Here is a 25,153-nt window from a genome sequence, read left to right as displayed (position 1 = left end):
CCATTTCATCCTCTGTCGTCCCCTTCTCCTCCTGCCTTCAATCTTTCCCAGCATCTGGATCTTTTCTAATGAGTCAGCTCTTTGCATTAGGTGGCCAAAGTATTGGAGTTTCAGCTTCAGCATCAGTCCTTCCAATGAATATTCAGGACTGATTTCCTTTAGGATGGACTGGTTGGGTCTTCTTGCAGTCCAAGGGACTCTCAAAGAGTCTTCAACACCATAGTTCAAAAGCATCAATTCTTCGGCGCTCAGCTTTGTTCACAGTCCAACTCTCACACCCACACATGACCATTGGAAAAACCATAGCTTTGACTTGACGGACCTTTGTTGGCAAAGTAATGTCTCTGCTTTTTAATATGCTATCTAGGTTGGTCATAACTTTCTTCCAAGGAGCAAATGTCTTTTAATTTCATGGCTGCAGTCACCATCTGCAGTGATTTTGGAGCCCCCAAAAATAAAGTCTGCCGCTGTTTCCACTGTTTCCCCATCTACTTGTATGTAGTTGGGCTTCCCAGGTGGCTGAGAGGTAAAGAATCCACCTGCCCAGCAGGAGACTCAGGTTGCATCCCTGGGTTGGGAAGATCCTCTGGAAAAGGAAATGGCAACGCACTCTAGTACTCCTGCCTGGGAAATACCATGGACAGAGGGGCCTGGTGGGCTACAGCAAATGGGGTCACAGAAGAGTCAGACATGGCTCAGCCACTAAACAAAAACAATCACAAATTATTTGTTAGTTTAAAAGATCCTTAAATACCAGAGGGAAGAAAGAAAAAGGCCCTTTAGTCTTTTCTAAGTTCTTTTACTTCCTGGTTGCTAAATCCATTTAAACTCGCCCGCACCCTGCCCTAGGTGCAGAGGCCGACCATGCAGGAGGTTGGGACCAGAGGACTGTAGCTCCTGGGTTCCGTGAAGGCTCCAGGCTGGGGTGGCTGAATCAGGGACCGATTCTTATTCATTGTCTTCTCAGGAGATGCTCTGCATAAACCCATCCATTCCTGTCTGTGTTCATTAATTCACAGTGTTCTCTGAGCAGTTCAGCTGTACCCTGACAGCTGGGCCTAGGTCCTGCCCTCAAGCGTCTCAGCTGAAGCACCCAGAACATCTGGGGGAAGAAGCAGATGCAAAACAAGCTCAACAGCATCAGCAACAGTAGCTAATGCCTATTAAACGTCTACTGGGTGCATTACTTTACTGATAAAGGTGCGTCTAGTCAAAGCTATATGGACCTTTTCCAGTGGTCATGTATGGATGTGAGAGGTGGACCATAAAGAAAGCTGAGCGCCAAAGAATTGATGCTTTTGAACTGTGCTGTTGGAGAAGACTCTTGAGGGTCCCTTGGACTGCAAGGAGACCCAACCAGTCCATCCTAAAGGAAGTCAGTCTTGAACGTTCATTGGAAGGACTGACGCTGAAGCTGAAACTCCAATACTTCGGCCACCTGATGCGAAGAGCTGACTCATTGGAAAAGACCCTGATGCTGGGAAAGATTGAGGGCAGGAGGAGAAGGGGATGGCAGAGGATGAGATGGTTGGATGGCATCACCAACTCGATGGACATGAGTTTGAGCAAGCTCTAGGCATTGGTGATGGACAGGGAGGCCTGGCTTGCTGCAGTCCATGGGGTCACAAAGAGTCAGACACAACTGAGGGACTGAATTGAACTGGCTTCTGGGCCCTATCCCCTAGAACCCTCCTACAACCCTACGAAGCAGGTTCTCTCTGTGCTCCTTTGTGGAGTGTGGTACCCTTTAGAGCAGACTTTGCGGGGATCCCCCTGTGTAATCCCAGTCAGCCCTCTGGTAAACAGGGCAGTGATGAGTTATCCCATTTTGCAGATAAAAAGACTAAGCTCCCTGATCTAATGAAGTGATTTGCCCAAGGCTGTGTGGTTAGGAAACTCTTGAGAGTCCCTTGGACCCTGATGCTGGGAAAGACTGAGGGCAGGAGGAGAAGGGGACGACAGAGGATGAGATGGTTGGATGGTATCACTGACTCGATGGACAAGAGTTTGAGTAAACTCCAGGAGTTGGTGATGGACAGGGAGGCCTGGCGTGCTGCAGTCCATGGGGTCACAGGGAGTCGGACACGACTGAGCGACTGAACTGAACTGAACTATGTGGTTAGGAACTTCCGGGCTGGTCCAGCGGTAAAGGATCTGCCTGCCAGTGCAGGGGACGCGGGTTGAATCCCTCGTCCGGGAAGATTCCACATGCCATAGGGCAACTAAGCCCGTGTGCCCCAACTACTGAAGCCCGTGCACCTAGAATCCGTGCTCCACTCTAAGAGAAGCCACCACAACCAGAAATCAGAGCACTGCAACTAGAGAAAGCCCCTGCGAACAGCAGCGGAAGACCCGGAGCAGCCAAAAATACACGAATAACTAAATAAAATTATATTAAAAAAAGGCTGGCTGGTCAGAGGAGGCAATGGAAATTCAGATCTTCTGACGCAAAGTTCTGCGTTATGATCTCCCTATATCAACAGACAACTGGATGCTCTATAAAGCTTTAGGAAATTAAAAGTGTTTTCCCACATGGAGGCCATTCCCCAGGGTCCTGTGAGATGAGGTCAGGAATGATCCCAAACAACAGATGGGAAAACAGAGGCTGAGAGAGGCGCCAGGACTACCCAAGGTCACACAAGGGCCATCCTGTGAGTTGCGCTGGATACAAGCTGGGTGGACCTGGCCGGGACCCCGGAGCAGTCATGACAGGGGCTGAGCTGGAGAAGGAGAAATAGATAGGCAGTACCTTCCATCCCTCCATCTGGGGGCATCCAGCGACCCCCGGCCCAGAGCCTGGCACCTGCAGGGTCTCCCAGCTACCCCTGCCTCTGCCCAGGCCTCCCTGTGTCCCACCAGCTCTCAGCATCTCATTAGTCAGAGCGGCAGCTGCACTTTGAGCCTGGCCCAGGGAACTCTAAGTGTAAAGTCCAGTAGTTTCATATCTGCCGGTGCTGCAACCAGTCTCCAGAACTTTTCACCTTGCAGATCTGAAACTCTGTACCTATTTGACAACTCCCCACTCTGCCCTCCCCCCCGTTGCCCCTGGCAACTATCAGGTCACTCAGCTGTAACTTTTCCTTCCTCCAGAGCAGAAGCTGAGTGCTGCAGAGCTTAGGACAGGCTGTGGAATCAGACATGCTGGGTTTGAAAGCCACTCTCCACTTATGGAACTCCCAGATGGCTCAGACAATAAAGAATCTGCTTGCGATGCAGGAGACCTGGGTTCAATCCCTGGGTTGGGAAGAACCCCTGGAGAAGGGAATGACAGCCCACTCCAGTATTCTTGCCTAGGGAATCCCTTGGACAGAGGAGCCTGGAGGACTATAGTCCATGGGGTCGCAAAGAGTTGACATAACTGAGCAAGTAACACTTTCACTTTCTCCACTTAGGAGCTGTGTGACTCTGAATAAGTCCCTTCACCTCACTGAGCCTCAGTCTCCTCATCTGTAAAACGGGATGATGGTAATAGTTTCCAACACAGAGAGCACTATTGTAGGAACTTGGGGGGAGATAATGTCTATAAAGGTAAACATCCAACAGGGATATTTTTTATTTATTATTACTAATAGTGGGTAGCCAAAAGTACTAAAAGTTCTAGTCATCCAGATCTGGGTTTGAATTTGCTCTTGACTGCCTCCTTGCGGGGTGACTAGGGAAAGCCCTTTCCTCCCTGAGCCTCAGTTTTCTCATCTGTAACCAGCGGGGTTGGGGGAAGCAATGATGGAGGTGTGTGCTCCACACACAGGGCCATCTCAGTAACTGCCATGCCAGGTCCTGGTCAGGCCCCTCCTGTATAAAGGCCCCGGGAGGCCCAGGGCTCCAAGGCAGAGTCCCTGCATGCTCAGGTCTGCACCCAGGCATTCCTCCAGGGCTGGACCAGGGTAGGAGGAGCAGCTGGAGCAGGGAGCCAGGCAGGGCAGCCAGCTCTTCCCCTCCCCTGCAGGGCCAGGGCGGCCCTCAGGCTGAGGAAGCCCCTCTGATTCGGTTCAGGGCTTGTTCCTCAGGCCCCTTCCCACCAGAGAGAGGGACACGGAGAACCCTGCCCCAGGATGAACTGTGAGACCCACATCCTGCCATCCCCTGAGTCCTTATCTGGCCCTGCCCACTCCCCCTGGACTCTGGGAGGGGTGGCGGGGCAGAGTCCAGGGGAGCCAGCTGTGCCCACCCTCTAGGGTCTTGCAAGCAGTGGTCTTGGGTGGGGACAGGTTGCGCTGGCCAAAGGCTCGGCTCTCCAGCTTCTCCTGCTCTGCAGCTGGGGGACCTCTCGGCTTCTCACCGGGGCCCTGGGTTGGGGATCCCTTCAGCACCTGCGAGGACTGATCAGTTTCTACCAGCTCCCTCAGCAGACATGGGGGCCTAGGGCACAGACCCCACCTCAGTGTTTGCACACTGTGCTCAGAGCCTGGCACACGGTGGCACAGGTCGGTGGGCACACAGTAGGTGGCCACGACAGACAGAGATGACCTCTACTTCCTTGAGGAGAAGGTGGAAGTAGCCGGTGAGCAGGGATCACAGTGGGGCATTTAAAGTAGCAGAGACGCCCCTGGACTGGGGCCTGGGAGGATAATAGCATCGGTGGACACTGGTGTACTTTCTGGGAGTCAGGGGGGCTGCTCCAAGGGTTTTATATTTATGGGGAAGAAGTAGGATTACTGGAGGGCCCCTGTGTAAAAGGGGGCTGACGGTGGCACCCACTCTGCAGGGGTGTGACAGTCACATGAGTTCTATTACACAAGGAAAGCCTTAGAACCATCGCACCTGAGAAGAAGTCGGCAGGGAGAGAACAGAAGCCACCTTTTGCAGTAAATTAGCTAACTCTCTGGGTCTGCTTTATACTTGTAGTTCAGTAGGGTCTGACGCTTTGCAACCCCGTGGACCGTGGCCCACCAGGCTCCTCTGCCCATGGAATTTCCCAGACAAGAATACTGGAATAGGTTGCCATTTCCTTCTTCTGGGGATCTTCCCGGCCCAGGGACCAAATTCAAGTCTCCTCCTTGGCAGGCGGATTCTTTGCCTCTGAGCCACCTGGGAAGGAAGCCCTTAAACTTGAAGACTCAGGGTAACCGCCCCTTCCTGGGGGCTCCTGTCCACCCCGGCTGTCTTAGGTCCCCTCCCGTGCACTGATGCACTCCAGGGCGGGTCCCTTGGGTGGCCCTCTGCCTCCTCTGCCTGGCACCCACCTCCCTGTGAGTTCTAGGGCCTGGTGCCCAGCAGGCGCTCGGCGTGTGTGGGGGAAACGCACGCTGACAGGCTCACCTTCTTGGTCCCATACATGACTTCCATGAACTTCTCGTCGGCGTCCTGGAAGCGCTGATCGAGGAAGGAGCTCGTCTTCCGCACCAGGTTCCAGATCATGTAGTTGTTCAGCAGGCTGCAGCAGGAGCAGACAGGCTCAGAAGTGCCCGGGGCTGGACGCAGCAAGCCCTCCCCAACCTCGAGGGGTCACAGACACGCACGCTGGATGGTGGGTGCCACTCGGCCAAAGCAGGGAAGGGGTGGCCACTGCCAGAGCTTGAGGGTGTCACGGCCAGAAGGCCAGAAATGGGAGAAGGGGCCTAAGAATTGGATGGGCAGGAAAGGACGCTCTGACCAGCCAGGCCCAAGTCTCCATGAATGGGAACTCTCACTACCCCCGCCCCACAGAGCACAGAGGGTCATCAGGGGCCGACATCACCTTTGTAGGCAAGGTACCTTCACACACACAGGGTGTTCACTATAATGAAAATCCAGCCTCAAACCGGAACCAATCTAAATGTCTGACAACAGGGAATGGTGAATAAACAATCATATTTATACTCAATGGACTATCATGGAGTTATGAAAAATGAGAAGTGCAGAGGGCCTGGGTTGACATGGGGAAATGTTTATGATAAATGTTAAGGAAAGGCAAACTATCCACGTGGTCACAACGATGGGGAAAAAGAGTAACAAGGCATTAGAACACCCATCTCTCTCTCTCACTCACAAATCCATGCTTCTTTCTACAAAGGCACACACACACATCCCATAAGATCACCATGAGCGCTCTGGGTAATTTTAATTTTTGTTGCTTTTTTCTGTAGTTCAAAAAATTTTCTACAATATATCCTTTGTATTTGGCCGTACCACAAGGACTGTGGGATCTTTGCTCCCTGACCAGGGATTGAACCTGGGACCCTGCCGTGGAAGCCCAGAGTCCTAACCACTGGATCATCAGGGAATTCCCTACAACAAGTCTTTAAAATTAAAAACAATCGTAGATATTAACTAAAAGTGTTAGGACATTTACGGAGTCCCATTCAGGATGAGGCACCGTGTTAACACACTTCACACCAATTGTTTCACTCAATTCTCACAACAACCCTGTGCGGGAAGTGCTATTTGTATCTTCATTTCATGGATGAGGAAGATGAACCCAATAAAGGGAAAGAAACGTGCCCCAGGCTACCAAGGGGGCCGGTGGAGGAGTCAGGGTGCCCTGCAGCCTCTCAGAAAAGCCAGCCCAGGGGACTTCCCCAGTGGTCCAGTGTCTAAGACTCTCTACTCCCAAAGCAGGGGCCCTGGTTCGAACCTGGTTGAGGAACTCGATGCCACTAAAAGCTCCCGAGTGCTGCGACTAAGACCCAGCACAGCCAAATAAATCTTTTTAAAAAGCCAGCCCGTGGGCCGATTTCCCTGGTCAGCGTGTCCCCATTCTGGCCGAGCAGAGGGGCCATGTGTGACCTCAAGGCTGCCTTTGCAGGGCCCGTCCCCAGGAGCTGGGTGCCCTTACCATTTGTCTGTGCTGTTGATGAGGGTGGAGACCTTGCTCAGGTATTCTTTGTCGTAGATGACAATAGGCTCTGATTCATTGATCTCCACGGGGTAGAAGATGGTGTTGAGAAAGGGCAGCCAGTTGATTGCGGGCGCCAAGGTCTGGAAGGGAAGCGGACAGGGTGACTCTGGCTGGGCTGCCTCTCTTCAGAGCCCAGGTCTCCAGGTCGCTCTTCCTAAGAAGGATCCCTCCTCTTCCCACCCACCGACAAAGCAGAAGAGTTGGGCGCTGACTGATAGCGCACTGGGCAGACGTCAAACCCAGGCTGGCTGACTGCTGTCAGAGTCCCTGTACACAGAAGGACGCACATGAGGCTCCAAACACCGAACTGCAACTTGAAATGAAGAAGAGCCAACGCGGGGACAGAAGCAGCAGCTGTCGGTCAGGCCCCTCTACCGCCAGGAGCCACCGCGGGTGACAAGCGTCTTCTCTCAGCCAGACTGCCCGACAGGCCTAGGTGGTAGGCACCATATCCCCACTTTACTGATGAAGAAACTGAGCCTCAGAGGGGTGTCATGGGGGTGTGCAGAATCTGGAGCCAAACTGCCCGGGTTCATACCCTTACTAGCTGTGCGATCTCACATAAGTTGATGAAGCCCCTTGTGCCTCAAGGGCTTCCTTGGTGCCTTAGACGGTAAAGAATCCGCCCGCAAAGTGGGAGACCCAGGATCGATCCTGGGGTCGGGAAGATCCCCTGGAGGAGGGCACGGCAACCCACTCCAGTATTCTTGCCTGGAGAATCCCATGGACAGAGGAGCCTGTGGCGGGCTATAGTCCATGGGGTTGCAAGAGTCAGACACGACTGAGCGACTAACACCTTACTTTCTGTGCCTCAGGATCTCTGAAAAGTGAGGCTTATCTTCATAGAAACCATCCCACAGGGTTAATATGGGGATTAAACAACTTAAACTCATCCGTTTTACTCAACACGTGCTTCTGCAACACGCATCAGTTCCTATGTGAGCGGTCCTCCACGTGACTGGCAACTACGAGACTGACGGCTGCAGAATCTGGAGGGCTTCGGCCCACAGGAGCGTTTTTCTCAGGCATGGAAGCTGGAAAAGCAGGTGCAGGATGTTAACCTCAGCAAGAGAGGGAGAGCCCTCAGCTCACCTGAGGCACACACGGGAAGCCGGTCAGCTCTATCTCAAGAAAATGTAAAAGGAGCACCTGCAGGGCTCTGTCCCCACAGAGGCACATGCCTGCTTTGCATAACTCAGCTCCCAGAGGGCTGCACTTGCCCTGGGCCCGCGGAACGGCAGCCCACTTGCACACAGCTCCTGTCCGTCTGTCTGCAGGGCCTCAGTGTCCACAGCCAGGAGCGCCATTCCACCCCCTAGGCAGCCTCCAGCCATGTCGAGCTCTCTCTCAAGGTTCCAGTTACCGTCTTGGGAGTGTTTTGATTACAAAGTCATGCTACATTTTAACTGTGGCATTAAAGTACATTCACCATCCATCCCCAGATTCCATCTTGCAAAACTGAAAGTGACTCTATTAAACAGTATCTCCCCCACCCTCAGCCCTAGACAACCACCATTCTACCTTCTGTCTATGAATCTGACTACTCTGTAGCTCATATAAGTGGAGCCATGCAGTATTTGTCCTTGTATGACTGGTTCATTTCACTTAGCATAACGTCCTCAAGTTACACAACTTTCCAATGGTCTGCTCTAGTCCTGTTTTCCCCACATGTTCTGTTATTTTTAGTCCTGTAATTTTACAGAAAGAAAGGTTTTTCAGGACTATATATCCTGTGTTACAGTAAAAATGCCTCTAATATCAATGGTATCTGGCATTGAGCAAGCACTCAACCAATGCTAGTTATTATAATCATTGATTAGCTATTGCAATCATTGCTCAACGTCTCCCAAGAGTGGTCCTGGGACTGATTCCAAATTCTTTTCTTTGTTCCCTTGAAAATGGGCAAAGTGCAAAGACAAATTAAGGAAGTGAGAGCTGCGTTGTAAACAGCCTTCATACGGGAAGATCAATTAAGAAAGTGAACTCAACCTGTTACACTGATGAACCCATAACCGGCTGGTAAATACTTATAATGCCTTCAGTGACACAGGCAGTCATGGAAACCTGCCACTTGACAGTCTCTCTGGTTTTAAAGGGCAGCTCAGCTGCTGGGGAGCAAGGACCTCAAAGGACAGAAGGGGGCCAGTCCTGTGGGCAGTGGTGAGCTGGGAAACATTTAACAAATGGCTCTCGGGGATTTTTTTCTGGTGGTCTAGTGGCAAAGACTCCATGCTTCCAAGGCAGGGGGCCTGGGTTCAATCCCTGGTCAGGGAACTAGGTCCCACATGCCACAACTAAGACCCAGCATAGCCAAATAAATAAATAAATGTTAAAATATATATATATAACAACTAGCTCTCAGTGATGGGGGGTGATCTGTGTTCCCACCATAACCTATTGCAAACTGCCCACGGAGCTGGGGAGAGCTGTGTGTGCCCAGCACATCCCTGCCTGCCTGGGAGCAAGAGGAGCTGGGCAGAGCCGTGCCCTGAGTGAGACCTGGACTGGTGTCCCCACCATGAACCAGCGCTAGGACCTCAAGTCACTCTGCAGCCTTTCTTTCAATGGAGACAACAATCCCTTCCAAGTGCCTCTTGGGACGGCTTATGCAATAAACCGAGCTTCTTTCCCCCGCACCTGGTCCATTCCACCCTCTTTCCCTGGCAGGAGTCCCTTAAGCAAGTAACCTTTGGGCCTCCCCATTAAATTTCTGTGGCTGCAAGACATGATGGTGTCCAGGTGAGCTGGTCAAACAGAGCTCAACAGTGCCACGGGACTGTGTGACTTGCTGGCAAAGACCCCTGGGAGAATAGCCTAGTTGACAAAATGTCGCTGTTTATACAATTAACAAGAGCTTCATCCAACTGCTGGTCACTGGGACTCTGATCAGGGTGGAGATACAGGTGATGATAAATCCCTATGTACTTAACACAAGCCTGTTCCTGTAGGGAGAGCAGGTGTTCTGTGCAGGTAAATTCCCACAGCTCTGAAATAAGGTGTGTGTGGTTTACGAAAATTTTCACTCTTTATTGCTTTGCTGCTGCTGCTGCTGCTGTGAAGTCGCTTCAGTCGTGTCCGACTCTGTGCAGCCCCATAGCCAGCAGCCCACCAGGTTCTCCCATCCCTGGGATTCTCCAGGCAAGAACACTGGAGTGGGATGCCATTTCCTTCGCCTATGCATGAAAGTGAAAAGTGAAAGGGAAGTCGCTCAGTCGTGTCTGACTCTTTGTGACCCCATAGACTGCAGCCCACCAGGCTCCTCCATCCATGGGACTTTCCAGGCAAGAGTACTGGAGTGGGGTGCCATTGCCTTCTCCGCTTTATTGCTTTAGCGAACATCTAGCTTAAAACTTGTGTGCTTGGGCCCGTGTCCATGGAGACAGCTGTTTTAACCAATCAGGACCTTCCACTTGTGACTCTAAGCCTTTGAGGTACACAGATGAGCTCTATTTTCCACACTTGCTGCCAAAGAGAAGTCCTGCTGGTCACCAAGCCCCCAGCTCAAGGAGGCATGCAAAGGGAGAGAACGCATGCTCCCAGATTCCACCTCGGCCAGAGAATTTAGAGCAGAGGATGGGGCTCATTCCCAGTCAATCTTTGATGTGGAAGGTCCTAGGAAGGAATAGGAAGGGCCTCAGGCCCCTTAGAGAAGCGGAAGGAGATCTGATTCATGGTCCTCAATTCAGACTCTACTGCTGGGGGCTTGCCTGGAACCGGACATGTCTTCTTAGAACCACACTGTGAAAGGCTGGGGTGCCTTTTCCTGAGTCACCTGAAGTATAGGAAGATTACATTTCCAGATACCAAGGAACAAAAAGACATTCTCTCCTGTCCAAGGGTTAAATGAATCAAATCGGTTTAGGGCTGGAGACATGGGCTATCATCACTGATGACACAGGAACAGTGCTAAGAACGATGCCTGTCGCATGTTCAGATTGCAGGCCAGTTTGCAAAGTCTGAGACCTCAGCCTTTGCCTCATCTCATCATCATGCAACCCCATGGGCAGGGCAGGCAGATTCTCAGCCAGGACACCAGGCTTCAGGCGTCCAGCACTTCTTTAAACACTAGACATCATTTTGTAATATGTCCCCATCCCCTTGGAGACACTCCATACCTTTCAACCTGGCCTCAAAAAATTCTGTGACTTAAAAGCAAGAACCGGGCTTTCCTGGTGGTCAAGCGGTTGCGAGTCTGCCTGCCAGTGCAGGGTCCACGGGTTCCCTGCCTGACCCGGGAGGATCTCACACACCACGGGGCAGCTAAGCCCGTGTGCCACAACCATTAAGCCTGTGCTCTAGAGCCCGTGAGCTGTAACAAGAGAAGCTACCACAACGAGAGGCCCACGCACCACCACGGAGTCGTCCCGCTCGCTGCAACTAGAGAAAGTGCACCGCGACGGAGATCCAGCGCGGTCAGAAATATAAAGAATAAATGTGAAAAAGAAGGGCGGGTAAGAACCACTGGAGAAAGTGTACCGTGAGGAGATCCAGCGTGGTCAGAAATATAAAGAATAAATGTGAAAAAGAAGGGTGGGTAAGAACCACTGGAGAAAGTGTACCGCAAGGAGATCCAGCGCGGTCAGAAATATAAAGAATAAATGTGAAAAAGAAGGGCGGGTAAGAACCGCTGCCCCTTATGAGGGTAGGATCTGCCCTCATCTGTCTCTGTGTTCTGGAACACCGCAGGTGTGAATGAGCGAGCAAAGCCCACTTTATAAGGAAGGAAACCAAGGCTCGAGGAGGAGGGGGTTATGTGACTGGCCCAAGGCTGGCGGCGGCGCTGGGCTCGAGCAGTCCTCCGCTCACACCGCTCCAGGCTGCTGCCCCTGCTAAAATCCTCTCCACCTGGGGAGTTCTGCAGCTGGGAGGGGGGAAAAGCTTTTCCTTCCTACTTGGAAGAACAGAGCAAAAGCTTGTTGAAATGGTGAAAGGGTGTCTGGGGGTGGAGCCTACAAGCCACTCTGAGGCAGATGCACCCAGGGTGACTGCTTTCTCAGCCACTCTTGGGCTTCGTGGGCACTGTAGGGGGGACAGGGACCGCCGGAGCCCCTCTGGGCTGAGAACCAGGCAGCTGAAGCAAACCAAATCAAGTCGTATCAGCAAACAGCATCTCCCTCGACTTCCTGGCCTCGGAGAGGGAAAAACAGTGCCAGATGGTGCCCAGCACAGGCCTCTGATCTCCATAACAACCCACTCAGCACCACTCCCCACGATGCCAGCTTCTCCGGGGACCTAAAGGGCAGCTGGCACCCAGAAGGAGGCTGGGCTCTCTGGCCCTCATCTCCAGGCTTGTGTGGGCTGTGTCCCCACCTGGGACATCCACTCAGCCTGGCTCCCACTCACCCCAGTGCGAGACTCACCCTCCCTGACTCTGCCCTGCCCTGGCTCCAGGGCTCTGCCTCTTCTGCACAAAGCTCGAGGCAATGAGACTGAGCTTGCTTCCTCGCCGGTGTCCCCAGCTCATCCGGAAGCACGGCCCCAGCATGGTCCTATGGACACTTGCTGGAGGCAGAGATGGAGACAGAAAAGCGGTAGGGGTCCAGGTGTTCTTCCAAAAAGGAGAGAAAATGAGCTGAACTCGAATGGACAGGCAGGACTTGGGCAGAGGTGGCCAGGACATCCTTCCCAGGGGGGAGCCAGGCGATGGCGGGAAACAGGAAGATTGATCGAGGCCTTTCTGCTGACCCCTCTGTGACCCCGGGGCCTGGGGGAAGGCTGGCACGCCATGAGCCAGAAAGAAGGAAGAGGACTTCCCTGGTGGTCCAGTGGTGAAGACGCCATGCGCTCAAGGCAGGAGATTCAGGTTCCATCCCTGGTCAGGAAACTAGATCCCACGTGCTACCACGAAGAGTCTGCAAGCCACAACTAAAGAGACCACGTGCCGCAACTAAGACTCCGTGCAGCCAAGTAAGTAAATAAAAACAAACAAATATAAAAAGAAGAAAGAAGCAACTGAGGCCAGTTCATCACCTGCAAGTCCCAGGCAGCCACCAGGGGGCAGACTTTGGTAGAGGCCAATCTACAGAGGAATCAAGATTGCCGGGAGAAATATCAATAACCTCAGGTAGATAGGCAGATGACAAAGGACACCACCCTCATGGCAGAAAGTGAAGAAGAACTAAAGAGCCTCTTGACGAAAGCGAAAGAGGACAGTGAAAAGCTGGCTTAAAGCTCAACATTCAGAAAACTAAGATCATGGCATCTGGTCCTATCTTTTCATGGGAAATAGATTAGGAAACAGTGGAAACAGTGACAGACTTTATTTTTTTAGGCTCCAAAATCACTGCAGATGGTGACTACAGCCATGAAATTAAAAGATGCTTGCTCCTTGGAAGAAAAGTTATGACCAACCTAGACAGCATATTAAAAAGCAGAGACATTACTTTGCCAACAAAGATCCATCTATTCAAGGCTATGGTTTTTCCAGTAATCATGTACAGATGTGAGAGCTGGACTATAAAGAAAGCTGAGTGCCAAAGAATTGATGCTTTTGAACTGTGGTGTTGGAGAAGACTCTAGAGAGACCCTTGGACTGCAAGGAGATCCAACTAGTCCATCCTAAAGGAAATCAGTCCTGAATATTCATTGGAAGGACTGATGCTGAAACTGAAACTCCAATACTTTGGCCACCTAATGGGAAGATCTGACTCATTGGAAAAGACCCTGATGCTGGGAAAGATTGAAGGTGGGAGGAGAAGGGGATGACAGAGGATGAGATGGTTGGATGGCATCACCAACTCAATAGACATGAGTTTGAGTAAACTCTCAGAGTTGGTGATGGACAGAGAGGCCGGGTGTCCTGCAGTCCATGGGGTCGCAAAGAGTCAGACATGACTGAGCGACTGGACTGAACTGAACTGATCTACAGAGGAAAACAGTGGCTTCTTAGATGGGTTACACCCAGTAGAGAGTCATACAGAGCTGACCTCAACCCTGCTACAGCTCCAGGAGGCCGCAGGGGTCATGGTCAAGAGCAGAGCTCCAGTGAGCCAAGCCTGAATCCAGGTCTCAGCTCCCCTGCCACTTAGAAGCCTGGAGGCCTTGAGCACGTCACCTAACCTCCCAGCTTGGTAAAAGGGAGGTGACATCAGATTTATTTGCCGTGTTTATTTGCTACGTGCCAGGCTCCAGGAGCTCGAGAGAATGGACGCACCCAACCAATACGATTCGATATTGTCATGAGCAGAGTCTCCCCAGCTAACTACGGTTTCAGAAAAGCAGCCTGGTGTACAGCAAGAGACCAGCTTGGCGTCACCGGCTGTGTGACCTTCCGCCAGCAACTCGACCTCTCTGAGCCTCAATGCCATCTGTGAATTGGTGATAACAACCACCCCTGTGCTTCGTGGGGCTGTTCTGGTGAAGGAGGTGTCCACGCCCCCAGCCCAGCGCCCTGCATCCTCAATTCCGTGGCCGCCCCAGCCTCCACATCAGCTGACTTGGCTACCTGCAGCTCAGCCGCCGTCACTTTGTGGTAGATGAGTTCCTCGTCCCGGCGCTTCTCCTGGGGGATGGTGATGTTGGCCAGCGCCGTCTCAAAGTCCAGGATCTGCTGCATCTGGGGCCGGATGGTGTCCTCGGCACCCCCGCCCAGCAGCTTCCCCAGCTGGACCATGTAGTTCAGGTATCCTGTCAGCACCTGCGGGACCCAGCCCCCCGCTTCCATCAGCGGCTGCCACCCACTGCCCGCTGGACAAGCCGGGCCAGGGGTGGGCAGTCAGGGCAGCCCTGAGCGGGCAGCCAGGGAGCTGGGGGTTCTACCCAGGAAACCAGCTTCACGAATGGTTTTGGCAGCATACGCCATCACTGGCTCCCCATGGCCTCCAGGATAAGGCCCACCCAGGGCCCCACGTGGGTTGGTCTCTGCTGTCCTGGCCCACACTCCCTCTGGGATGCCCATCACACGAAAGCCACCAGCGGGGCCACCGCTCAGTTCTTGTCTTGGAACACACTACTTCCGAACCACTCCGCTCTGCCAGGTCCCCAGATCTGAATTAGAGCCTCAGGTTACCTTCTCAGCTCGCCCTTCCCTTAGCGCAATTGCTCACTATGCCTTGAATCTGGTGGCGAGTTATTTAACATCTGCTCTTCTCCTAGACTCGAAGTCCCACAGAGCGGGAAGCAGGCGGGCCTCGTGGACCACTGTCTCCCCAGCATCAGGCACTTAGTACACATTCACTCAATACAAGTGGGTGGGCTCGTGAATGGAAAGATGACGAAGCTCAGGTCACATCTCCCTGCGACATCATGGGAAACAGGGAGGGGGTAGGTGGTTTGGAGTCAGTGGATCTAGATGAGAATCTCAGCCTCACCACTGACGGCTGGCTGTGTAACCTTGAGCAGGTCACTCAGCATCTCTGAGCCTTATTTCCTCCTCCAAAACAGGCCAGGGAAAAATAATATGCATATGACAGCTGAGAGGAATGACGTTTAGAGACGTTCAGGACCTGCAGGGTTACCAGGAAGGCCAGAGGTAGTGGCCGTTGGATCTGCCTCTCTCTGGAACGGGAACAGATGACCCCTGTCCCCTGTCCCCTGTGCCCACAGGGCAATACGTGGAAGAGCTTCACTCTAAAATGGGGACAAATGATGCCCCTCCCCCTGCCAGGGACTGCTAGGTAAGGGACTCCTGTATGCTTCTCTAGCTTCAAAGACCTGCAGAGGGGAGGATACTGAGGGGTCACTGAAGGGGACGAACCACGGAGAGAGGTAGGCTGGGTAGGACCCACTCTCTTGGAAGAGGCACACCCACCTTCTCGTTCTCAGTTTTGTTCAGGTAATAATCTCTTGAGGGTAAGCCCAGGCCAGACTGGTCCACCTGGAGAGAAAAGTAGGGGTGAGAGGGAAATCTGCTATCATGCACGCACACCCACGCACACGCATACCCATACACGTATACCCATGCACACACACCTGTGCACGCATACCCATGCACGCATACCTGTACACGCACACCCGTGCACGCATACCCATGCACGCATACCCCATGCACACACCTGCACACGCATACCCATGCATGCACACCTGTGCGCACATACCCACGCAAACACACCTGCACATGCACACCTGTGCACGCATACCCATGCATGCACACCTGCACATGCACACCTGTGCACACATACCCACACACACCTGCACGCACACCCATGCATGCACACCTGCACACGCACACCTGTGCACACATACTCATGCATGCACACCTGTGCACGCATACCCATGCATGCACACCTGCACACGCACACCTGTGCACACATACCCATGCATGCACACCTGCACACACACCCATGTACGCACACCTGTGCATGCATACCCGTGCATGCACACCTGCACACGCACACCTGTGCACACATACCCATGCACACACACCTGCACACGCACACCTGTGAACACATACCCATGCATGCACACCTGTGCACGCATACCCATGCACGCACACCTGCACACGCACACCTGTGCACACATACCCATGCATGCACACCTGCACACACACACCTGTGCACACATACCCATGCATGCACACCTGCACACGCACACCTGTGCACACATACCCATGCATGCACACCTGCACACACACCCATGCACGCACACCTGTGCATGCATACCCATGCATGCACACCTGCACATGCACACCTGTGTGCACATACCCATGCACACACACTTGCACACACATGCCCGTGCACGCACACCCATACACGCACACCTGCACACACATGCCCGTGCACGCATACCCACGCAGCCTCCACCAGCCCCAGGGACAGCAGGCACAGAGCAACAAAGGGATGGGAGCACACAGAAGCCCTGCCGGGAGCCAGTGTGAGGAATCCCACCCGTGACAAGGTCATGCGGCAGAGCTCTGATGGCAAAGCTAATCAGACCTCAGGTTTTCCCCCTGGAATTTCCTGAGCATCCACCCCCCAAAAAATAAGAATCTGCCTGCTTTTCCACTCTTCTGATATTCTCTGGAAAAAGTCAACTCAGGGCTTTAGTCTTCCGCATTTGAAAGGGATGTTTCAGTTAAACCCCCTCTGATAGCTCTCTAGCCTGCCTAACAGGTTCCCCCGGACCTCTTACAGCTTGTGAATTGCTTACAGCCCCCCAACCGCGAGAGGCACAAAGCTTAAAGCATCTTAAAGATACAGAGCCTTTTCTAAAGAGCTAAAAATCATATTGGTGACGGGTTTTCACTGTTGACTCAATGACTGCTGCCAGGCCTCCATATTCTTTATCTTTTAGGCACCCCGGAGGATGTTAATCAATGTAATCAGGATGTAGAAAAAGATATATAGTAGTTTTGATGTTAGCAACACTAGACTTTTGAGTTACTTTTCTTTTGTTATAAATCACTGTTCTCCTTTTACTTGTTATAAACTGCTGTATCTTTGCTATGTAAGAATGTAACTTTATTTAGTGCTTTCTGAGAGTGGCACTGGACTTTGGGAAGATCAACACAAGTAAGTCTTCTGGTTGACAAACCCTTATCAGAAAAAAGGCTATAAAATGTTAATTGGCCCTTTTTGGCCAGAAGATTATGTAAATCACCTAAGACTTGTGTATACAATTAGATATGCAGAGAGAAAAGCCTGGTTTTGATAAGAGTCTGGACTGCTAACGCTGCATAATTTAGTATTACCCATTGATCTCTATGTACAATCAAAAAAGGTATAAAAGGCCTTTCTAGACAATAGAGGCCTGGCCAGTCGCTGGACTGGTTTCCCCCGTGTCTCCTCTCTAATTTCTGGCTGAATTCCCATCTGGGGCGTGGAGGCTCACCATGTCTACTTACTTGCCCCAGCTTTTAAGAACCATGCGAGAGGGAGCCCGAGGTGGGGCACCCCCCAATATTCAAGAGGACACCAGTGGCCTAACGTAGATGGTGCAAGCTCCTTGACTGGAACTTTATTGGCTTCCCACGTAAACCAAGTTATTCAGCCTTCTTTTTACACTTAATTTTCCTACTACACTATTTCTACCTAATTTAATCTTATATTAATAAATAAATAAGTTTTTTCCTCACCGACTCCGTCCACCCTTCGAATTCCCTGGATCCACCGGGGCTGGACCCTGGCAAAGCACAAGCTGGTAGCAGGGGCCACCCCTGGGATGGCCCTCCAGCGAGGGGACAGACACATGTGGTCAGCTGTAGGTGTTCAGGGCCCTTCTCATGGGCCAGACAGAGCCATCCTCTTCTTTAAACTCCAAGGATCTGCAGACTCTCTCTGTTCAATCAACCACTTCCCAAGATAATGAGCGGTCCAGAATCACTCAGAGCTATGTCACCTTAGACAAGCTATCGAACCTTTCTGATCCTCAGCCTCTCCAGCTGGAAGATGGGGAACCATCAAGCCCTCAGAGCTGGGATGAGAATACAAGGAGACAGTACCCGTGAAGGGCTTGCTGGGTGCTGGGCAGGGAGGCAGGGTCAATCCCTGATAGCTCGTAACAAAGCCTTTGGCCACACTCTGACATACCTGGAGTAGGTGTTACTATAGTTTATTTGACGGATAAGGAAACTGCAGCTCAGAGAGGCTGAGGCACTCCCCCATGGTCACACAGTGAGTGAGTGGTAGAGGTGGGGAGAAACCCAGGAGAAGCTTGGGTTTCTCACTTTGGCACCTGAGAGTGGGCAGACCAGGGCTGCGGTTCCCCTGGGTGTGCTGTCTGGGGCAGGCTCTGGTGGGAACAGGTGGACTCAAAGCTATCCCAAGCAGAGCCATGAAAGCTGGAGACAGAGGTGGGGTGACCAGGAGGCGGCTCCGGCTGTGCCCAGGACTTGACATCACCCCTGGGGCCCATGGACCATTCAGAACCCCCCAAATTCACCTGCACTGTGGTACCGCACCTACCCAAGGAGGACAAGCCTGCCCTTTAACAACTTTCCTGCCCTAAATCTCACAGTGGGGAGCCTCCAGAGATAGCAAGCTCAGGAACCGGAAGCCTGTTGCCCAGGGCAGGTCTGCACCCCACCCCACCCAGCCACTTGAGAAACACACATCAGGCCTGGAGGTCAGGCCCATCCTCTCCCTAGACCTCCAGGCCACTCACCTGGATCACGTTGCTGTTGGAATTCTTGGAGTCGGCACTGACGTAGACAGAGAAGAAGGGGGAGGTGTGGTAGTGGGATGTGACCACCTGCAGGGTGTCCTGGAAGTTGTCCTTGTCCCAGGGCTCCGTGATGTTCCAGCCGCCGAGCTGTGGGGAGGGAGAGGGGACGTGGGGGGGCATGAGCTGGCTGAAGGCCAGACGTGGGTTCTGCTTCCGCAATGGACATGCTGTGTGACCTTCTGCAGTCCTCTGACCTCTCTGGGCCTCAGGAGCAAATGAGAGTTCTGGTCTGTCTTTACTGGGGGTTTCTGATCAGTGAGTCATGAGAACATGGCTCCTGCTTCCGAGGTGGCTGACTTTTCCTGAATCTGTTCATTTTTGAATAATCAATCGTGTGAATGTAATTTCTATTAAAGCAGAAATTCAATTGTGCCCATAAAAAAATGGGTCCATATTCTTTATAAGGTTGATGAGCTAAGGTCTAACAGAGTCTCTCTCTGAGTTGGGACTTTCTAATGTTCTCCACCTGTGCCATAGGGGAGGGCTGTCCAGGTGGGTGCCCACGGTGCCCCACCCTGCCTCAGGGCCCCCCAGCAGCCCACCTGGGAGCAGGGCCTCAGGGGAACAGCAGACCCTGGGAACACCCACACCCACCCTTCTGTGTGTGCCGGGCAGCCTGGCCAGCCTTGGGTGGCTCCCCTCAGGGTCCCTCCGAGGCTGACTGGACGGTGCCCGGGAGGGCATTCAGCTGAGGGGGATGGGGTGCCAGTGTGGCCCCGAGGGTCAGTGTGGCCCTCCTCACCGGGAGGGCTCTGCTTCTGACCCCAGAGTTTCTGCTGGTTCTTGCGAGACACACCCCTCTGCACACACAAACATCCCCTCTGAGGGAATGGAAGCAGCCAGAAAGAGAAACATTTTCCCTGTAAACGCAGCCCTTGTCCCACTCGCAGATGCCCAGACACACACACACACACACACACACACACACACACACACACACACGACAGACATCCCCATTGATGCAGAGATGCGCGCACACACATACACACACGCTAAGGCAGCCTGACACATGTCAGCACACTCCACGATCCGGCTGGGTAAGGTGTAAGGTGGCTGGGCCCTGGCGGTGGAAGCCAGCGGTTCGGGCAGGGGGCAGGGGGCAGGGGGCATGGCAGAAGAGACGGGGGCAGGGGCCCACCTTCTTGATGAGCTCCATCAGAGGTTTGGCCTTGAGCTCCTCAATCCTGGTTTCATTCATGCAGGCTCGGTAGTACACCTGGGCCTTTCTCTCTGCCTCGCTCACGCTGGCCGTGGAGTTTTCTGGAACGACAAAGGACAGCAGTTGACGGCACACGCCCGTCCCCACGCTGGGCGGCCCCGGGAGAGCTCGGGCGTCCTCAGTTGTGCAAAGGGCTGGCACAGGGGCCTGTCAGTGCAGGCGAGGAGCCGGGTCACAGCAGAGATGCGACCAACGCAGCAGGCACGCTGGAGGGTTCCTCACTTCAGCCGGCTGCACGCAGAGAGAGGAGCCTGTGCTTCCCCATCTCCGCTGGACGCCTTCTCAGACCTGTCCCGGGACGGCAGACGGCGGTCGGCTTCCCTGCCAGCTAGCATCCGGCCCGCACTCCCCTGCCTGGCGTGTGGGGCAGACGCCTGTCTTGGGGCTTTCTTCCCAGATTTCCGAGAACCTCTCTTGTGATCAAGACTGGACTTGGGCAGAGCTTGAAGGGCCTCGCTCATTACAGACTGGCTTTCAGTGCCCTTCCTCAGCGGGGCTGGGCAGCTTCGTCTGACCTCGAGTTGACACAGAGGCCCTTTGCCACGCCCCTTCCCACCCCCACGAGCAGCACCTGTGCCTCACCTGGGGACCCTTGGGAACCCCTGGCCCTTCTCCTTGCCCCTGGGGCCCTGGTCCCGATGCTACCTGCTGAGGACCAGGCTCCTGCATGTGCCCAAGCCTGTCCGCACCCACTGGAGGTGACGGGGCAGTCTGTGTCTGTTCATCTGGCTCCCCTGGGGCACTCCTCCTCACTCCTCCTCCTGGATCCTGAAACCCCTCCCTCTGCTTCCTGGAGAGACTCCGTACACCCCACTTCCCTCATGAAGACTCTTCTGGCAAAAGTGTATCCATTGGTTCACGAAGCAGGTACTAGTTGCTAACTCTATGCCAGGCTCTGTGCCAGCTTAGGGGACACAAAAGACAATGTCCTCGTCCCCATGGAGCTTCCTTTTGAAGGAATAAATACAAATACAAATAAACACGAATACTAAACAAGGAAACGCATAAAGAAAAAGCTCCCTCTAGCCTTCTGCATCGGACACTCACACCGCACTCAGCTTCCGAGGCCTCTCAGAGGCCACCTTGACTAAGAGGCTTCTCCTCAGAGACTCGTTCACGAAGGGCCTCCACGCTGAGCACCTACAGGTACCAGACCGGGCATAAGGTTTCAAGGACGTGACTGAGACCCGCTCCTGCCTCCGGGGAGCTCCTGGTCTAATGGTGACTCAGGCATGCAAAGATACACCCTCAAGACAGGGTGTGCGTTCACTAACGCAAATGGTTCTGCCACCTCCAGAAAGGTCACAGCCTTTGGTGGAGTGGGGAGGGCCTACGGGGGAGGGTCTCCAGAGGATGTTCTACTGTTTGAGCCAGTTCTGAAAGACAAAAAGTTACTCACCAGGCAGAAATGAAGGGAAAGGGTATTGGGTCTGGTTGGGTGCGGGGGAGTTGGACAGGATGAAGCAAAGCAAGGAAGCCTAAAAGGGCCTGGGAGAAAAGAAATGTTTGGCGGAGCCTGTTTCACAAGGGCGGGAGTCATTTCCTGACTGGTCTAATCAGCTTTCCCAGCCCTTCTCCCGAGCATGCCCCTGCCCTCCAATTCTTACCATAAACAGCGTCACGGGGACCACTGGCAGAGAACGTCAGCCCCGTCTGGCTGGAGTCAAGGAGACGGCCCTGAACGGGATGGGAGTTTGAAGGGTGGTATGGAGACGGAGGTCCAGGGGCGTGCTGCGGGGCTGTGGAGGGTACACACAGCCCTGGAGTTTACCAGGGACCACTGCTGAGCCCTGGAGACAACTGAGCGCCCCCTGGGCCCTCCTGGAGTGTGAGAAGAGCCTTCTGGGGGCTGGGAGGGGGTGCCAGATGGTGCGAGAGCTGTCCGGCTCCCCAGACTCTCCAAGCAGAACATCGGGGAATGCAAAGTGGGGGCTCCCACCGCCTCCCAGGGGCCTCATTTCTACGGCAACATCCCCTAGCAGCTAGCCTGTTGAAGAACCATCACTGCTCACCAGACCCCAGCATCCCACTGCCCTCAGCTGGCTCTGGCCATGACCTTGAAATGCCAGACCAGCGTCAGGGGAGGCACGTTCTGCGTGCTCTGGCCCACAGAAGGGCCTAGTATCTCTCTCCTTCGTGGCCTCAAGGCCACTGAGATAAGAGGCCCAAATAAAGACTCCCAAGGAACAGCCTGGCTGTGCTCATTACAGCGAGTTCCAGGCAGACCCATCAGATACAATTCCACTGGGAGGTGGAATGCCTCGACTTCCCTCTCAGCTTCAAACTTCCTTCCTCCTGGCTCCACACCCCTGTGGTCAACCTCGGCTCAATTCCTCACAAACGTTTACTAAGCTCCAGCAGTTTGGGGGCTGCTGGGCTGGGGGAGGAGGAGGCACTGGGCAACTCAGGACACACAGGTGTGGCAGCGTGAGGTCCGCAGCTTGACGGGCCAGATGGACAACAGCGTGGTCCACAGAAGACCTCTGATTATGCGTGGGGTGATGCTACAAGGAGCAAGTCCAGGGGCTTTAAACAGGATGGCGGGGGAGGCCCGAGAATGCCGTGCTGGAGCTCTGGGAAGGAAGCATGAAGATGTGGAGCGACTGCCGACGTGGGGCTTGGCGGCCTTGCCCACCAGTCCACGGCCGAGTCCCCCCTGCTCCCCCTGTACCGGGCGGGCACACGGCAGCCCGCAGCGATGGGCGCAGAAAGAACGGAGCCCAGAGTCTGCGTCTGATGAGGAAGAAGTTGTATCTGGGGGCCAAGAGGGTGCTGAGGCCAGGGCCCAGGGGAGACTGGCAAGGGGAGGAAAGGAGGTGGCGCAGGGGCCAGGGAGGGACAGAGGATGAGGCCTTCGGGGACTGAGCACGCTCCGTCCCCAGCACCTGCCCATGCAGGCTGAGGCTGGAGCCCCGGGAGCAGGCCAAGTTCCTCCACCACCCCCCACCCCACCCCACCCCACCCCACCCGGCTCCTGCGCCCCTCAGGACCACCCATGGCATCTTTTCCACCTCCTCTCCTTCCTCCTTGCTCAAAGGCACCTGCGACCCCGCAGACTCCTTGCAGGACAGGAGCCAGGGTGAGACGGCCAGCTGGGAGCTCGCTGCAACAGACCAGCAGAGCGATGGAGCAATGCTCAGGGCGGGGGCAGGGTGGCAGAAAGAAGGACCGAGAAGCCAGTGGGGGGAACACGAGAGGAAACAGGAGTTGAGACGCTGCCAGGTTCCCCCGGCCGGAGCCGGGGGCGCTGAGCTACAGAAGTGGGCGGTGGAAGGCAGGTTCCGTGAATGGAACCAGCACTTCGGATTTCAGCTATTTTACATTTGAGATCTATCAGACATCCACGTGGAACCTTGGGGGCAGTCGACAGAGCTGCTGTCTTGAATATTTTTAGCTCAAAGAGGCATAGGAGTATACACATTCCTTAATATTGCCTAGAGGGCCCTACAGCATGCATTCTCAATGAGGGTAATACTGCTCCTAAAGTGCGGAGAAAATTAATTCTTGAATAGCAGAACCATCTTGTTCTTTTTGTTTCCTTGGCTGTGCCAAGCAGCATGCAGAATCCTCATTCTCTGACCAGGGATCAAACCTGCGCCCTCTGCACTGGAAGCACAGCCTTTTTTTTAAAGTTTTTTAAAATGTGGACTTTTTTTTTTTCCCATGGTTGAATTTTTACAATATTCCTTCTGTTTTATGGTTGTGATTTCTTTGGCCATGAGGCATATGGGATCTTCGCCCCCCAACCAGGGATTGAAGCCACACACCACCACCCGCCCCCCGCCCCACCACCACTAGAAGGCGAAGTCTTAACCACTGGACCACCAGAAAAGTCCCTAGAAACATCTTATTTTATGAATACATGCAGGGCTTCCCTGGTGGCTCAGTGGTAAAGAACCTACTTGCCAGTGCAGGAGATGCAGGTTTGATCCCTGGGCTGGGAAGATCCCCCGGAGAAGGAAATGGCAATCCTCTCCAGTACTCTTGCCTGGAAATTCCATGGACAGAGAAGCCTGGCAGCTTATAGACCATGGGGTCACAAAAGAGTTGGACACGACTTAGTGAGTGACTAACCCACAAGAACAGTACAGAAACAAGCATACAGTATATCTGTGGGGTTAAGATTTTAGGGAGGGGGCAGTCATTAGAAAAGGTTGGGAAACACCGCCCTGAATGACCTGGGCCTTGCCACCTCGCCGCCTCCAGCTCGAGCCTGTCTTCTGTTCCCTCCCTCTTGATCCCACATTCCTACCCCAGGGCTGACTAAGCTCCATCTAGTCAAGGCTATGGTTTTTCCAGTAGTCATGTATGGATGTGAGAGTTGGACTGTGAAGAAGGCTAAGCACCAAAGAATTGATGCTTTTGACCTGTGGTGTTGGAGAAGACTCTTGAGAGTCCCTTGGACTGCAAGGAGATCCAACCAGTCCATCCTAAAGGGAATCAGTCCTGAATATTTATTGGAAGGCCTGATGCTGAAGCTGAAACTCCAGTACTTTGGCCACCTGATGGGAAGATCTGACTCATTGGAAAAGACCCTGATGCTGAGAAAGATTGAAGATGGGAGGAAAAGGGGACGACAGAGGATGAGACAGTTGGATGGCATCACCTACCAGATGGACATGAGTTTGAGTAAACTCCAGAAGCTGGTGATAGACAGGGAGGCCTGGCGTGCTGCAGTCCATGAGGTCGCAAAGAGTCAGACACGGCTGAGCGAGCGACTGAACTGAACTGAGCTGAAGTCTTTACAACCATGTCATTTAGTAACTCATTAATTTGTTGACTGTCTCCCCTGTGGGAATGTAAGTTCCACAAAGAAAGGCTACTAAATTCCTTCCACAACCCCGGGGCACCTAGTGAAGCTGCCCCACTGTCAGCGGACAGCATGGAGCTGCTGAGAGCAAGGGAAGGTGTGCCTGGGGCTCTGCAGACAAAGGCGTCCATCACTCGGGCCCGAGGGAGCAGGCTCGTTTTCCAAGTGAAATCAGGCACAGTTGATTTTCTCCTGAGGAAAAGCCTGG

General features: G+C 53.5%; 1 protein-coding gene across 2 annotated transcripts in view; it reads right to left on the bottom strand.

The window, feature by feature from the left end:
- ECE1 (endothelin converting enzyme 1) overlaps nt 1-25,153 on the bottom strand; it is a 123,542-nt gene that overhangs the window by 14,734 nt on the left and 83,655 nt on the right. For both annotated transcript variants that reach the window (XM_052636197.1, XM_052636196.1), the window contains exons 5-10: nt 20,055-20,176; nt 18,857-19,003; nt 15,567-15,632; nt 14,262-14,453; nt 6,755-6,897; nt 5,260-5,374 (exon numbers count right to left, since the gene is read on the bottom strand). In XM_052636197.1, the coding sequence (XP_052492157.1) occupies nt 5,260-5,374; nt 6,755-6,897; nt 14,262-14,453; nt 15,567-15,632; nt 18,857-19,003; nt 20,055-20,176 (785 nt within the window). The remainder of the gene's footprint in view (nt 1-5,259; nt 5,375-6,754; nt 6,898-14,261; nt 14,454-15,566; nt 15,633-18,856; nt 19,004-20,054; nt 20,177-25,153) is intronic.

Source organism: Budorcas taxicolor, chromosome 2, assembly GCF_023091745.1.
Source record: "Budorcas taxicolor isolate Tak-1 chromosome 2, Takin1.1, whole genome shotgun sequence".
Lineage (NCBI taxonomy): Eukaryota > Metazoa > Chordata > Mammalia > Artiodactyla > Bovidae > Budorcas > Budorcas taxicolor.
The sequence above is the reverse complement of the archived record's forward strand: the minus strand, read 5'-3'. Positions and strand labels throughout refer to the sequence as shown.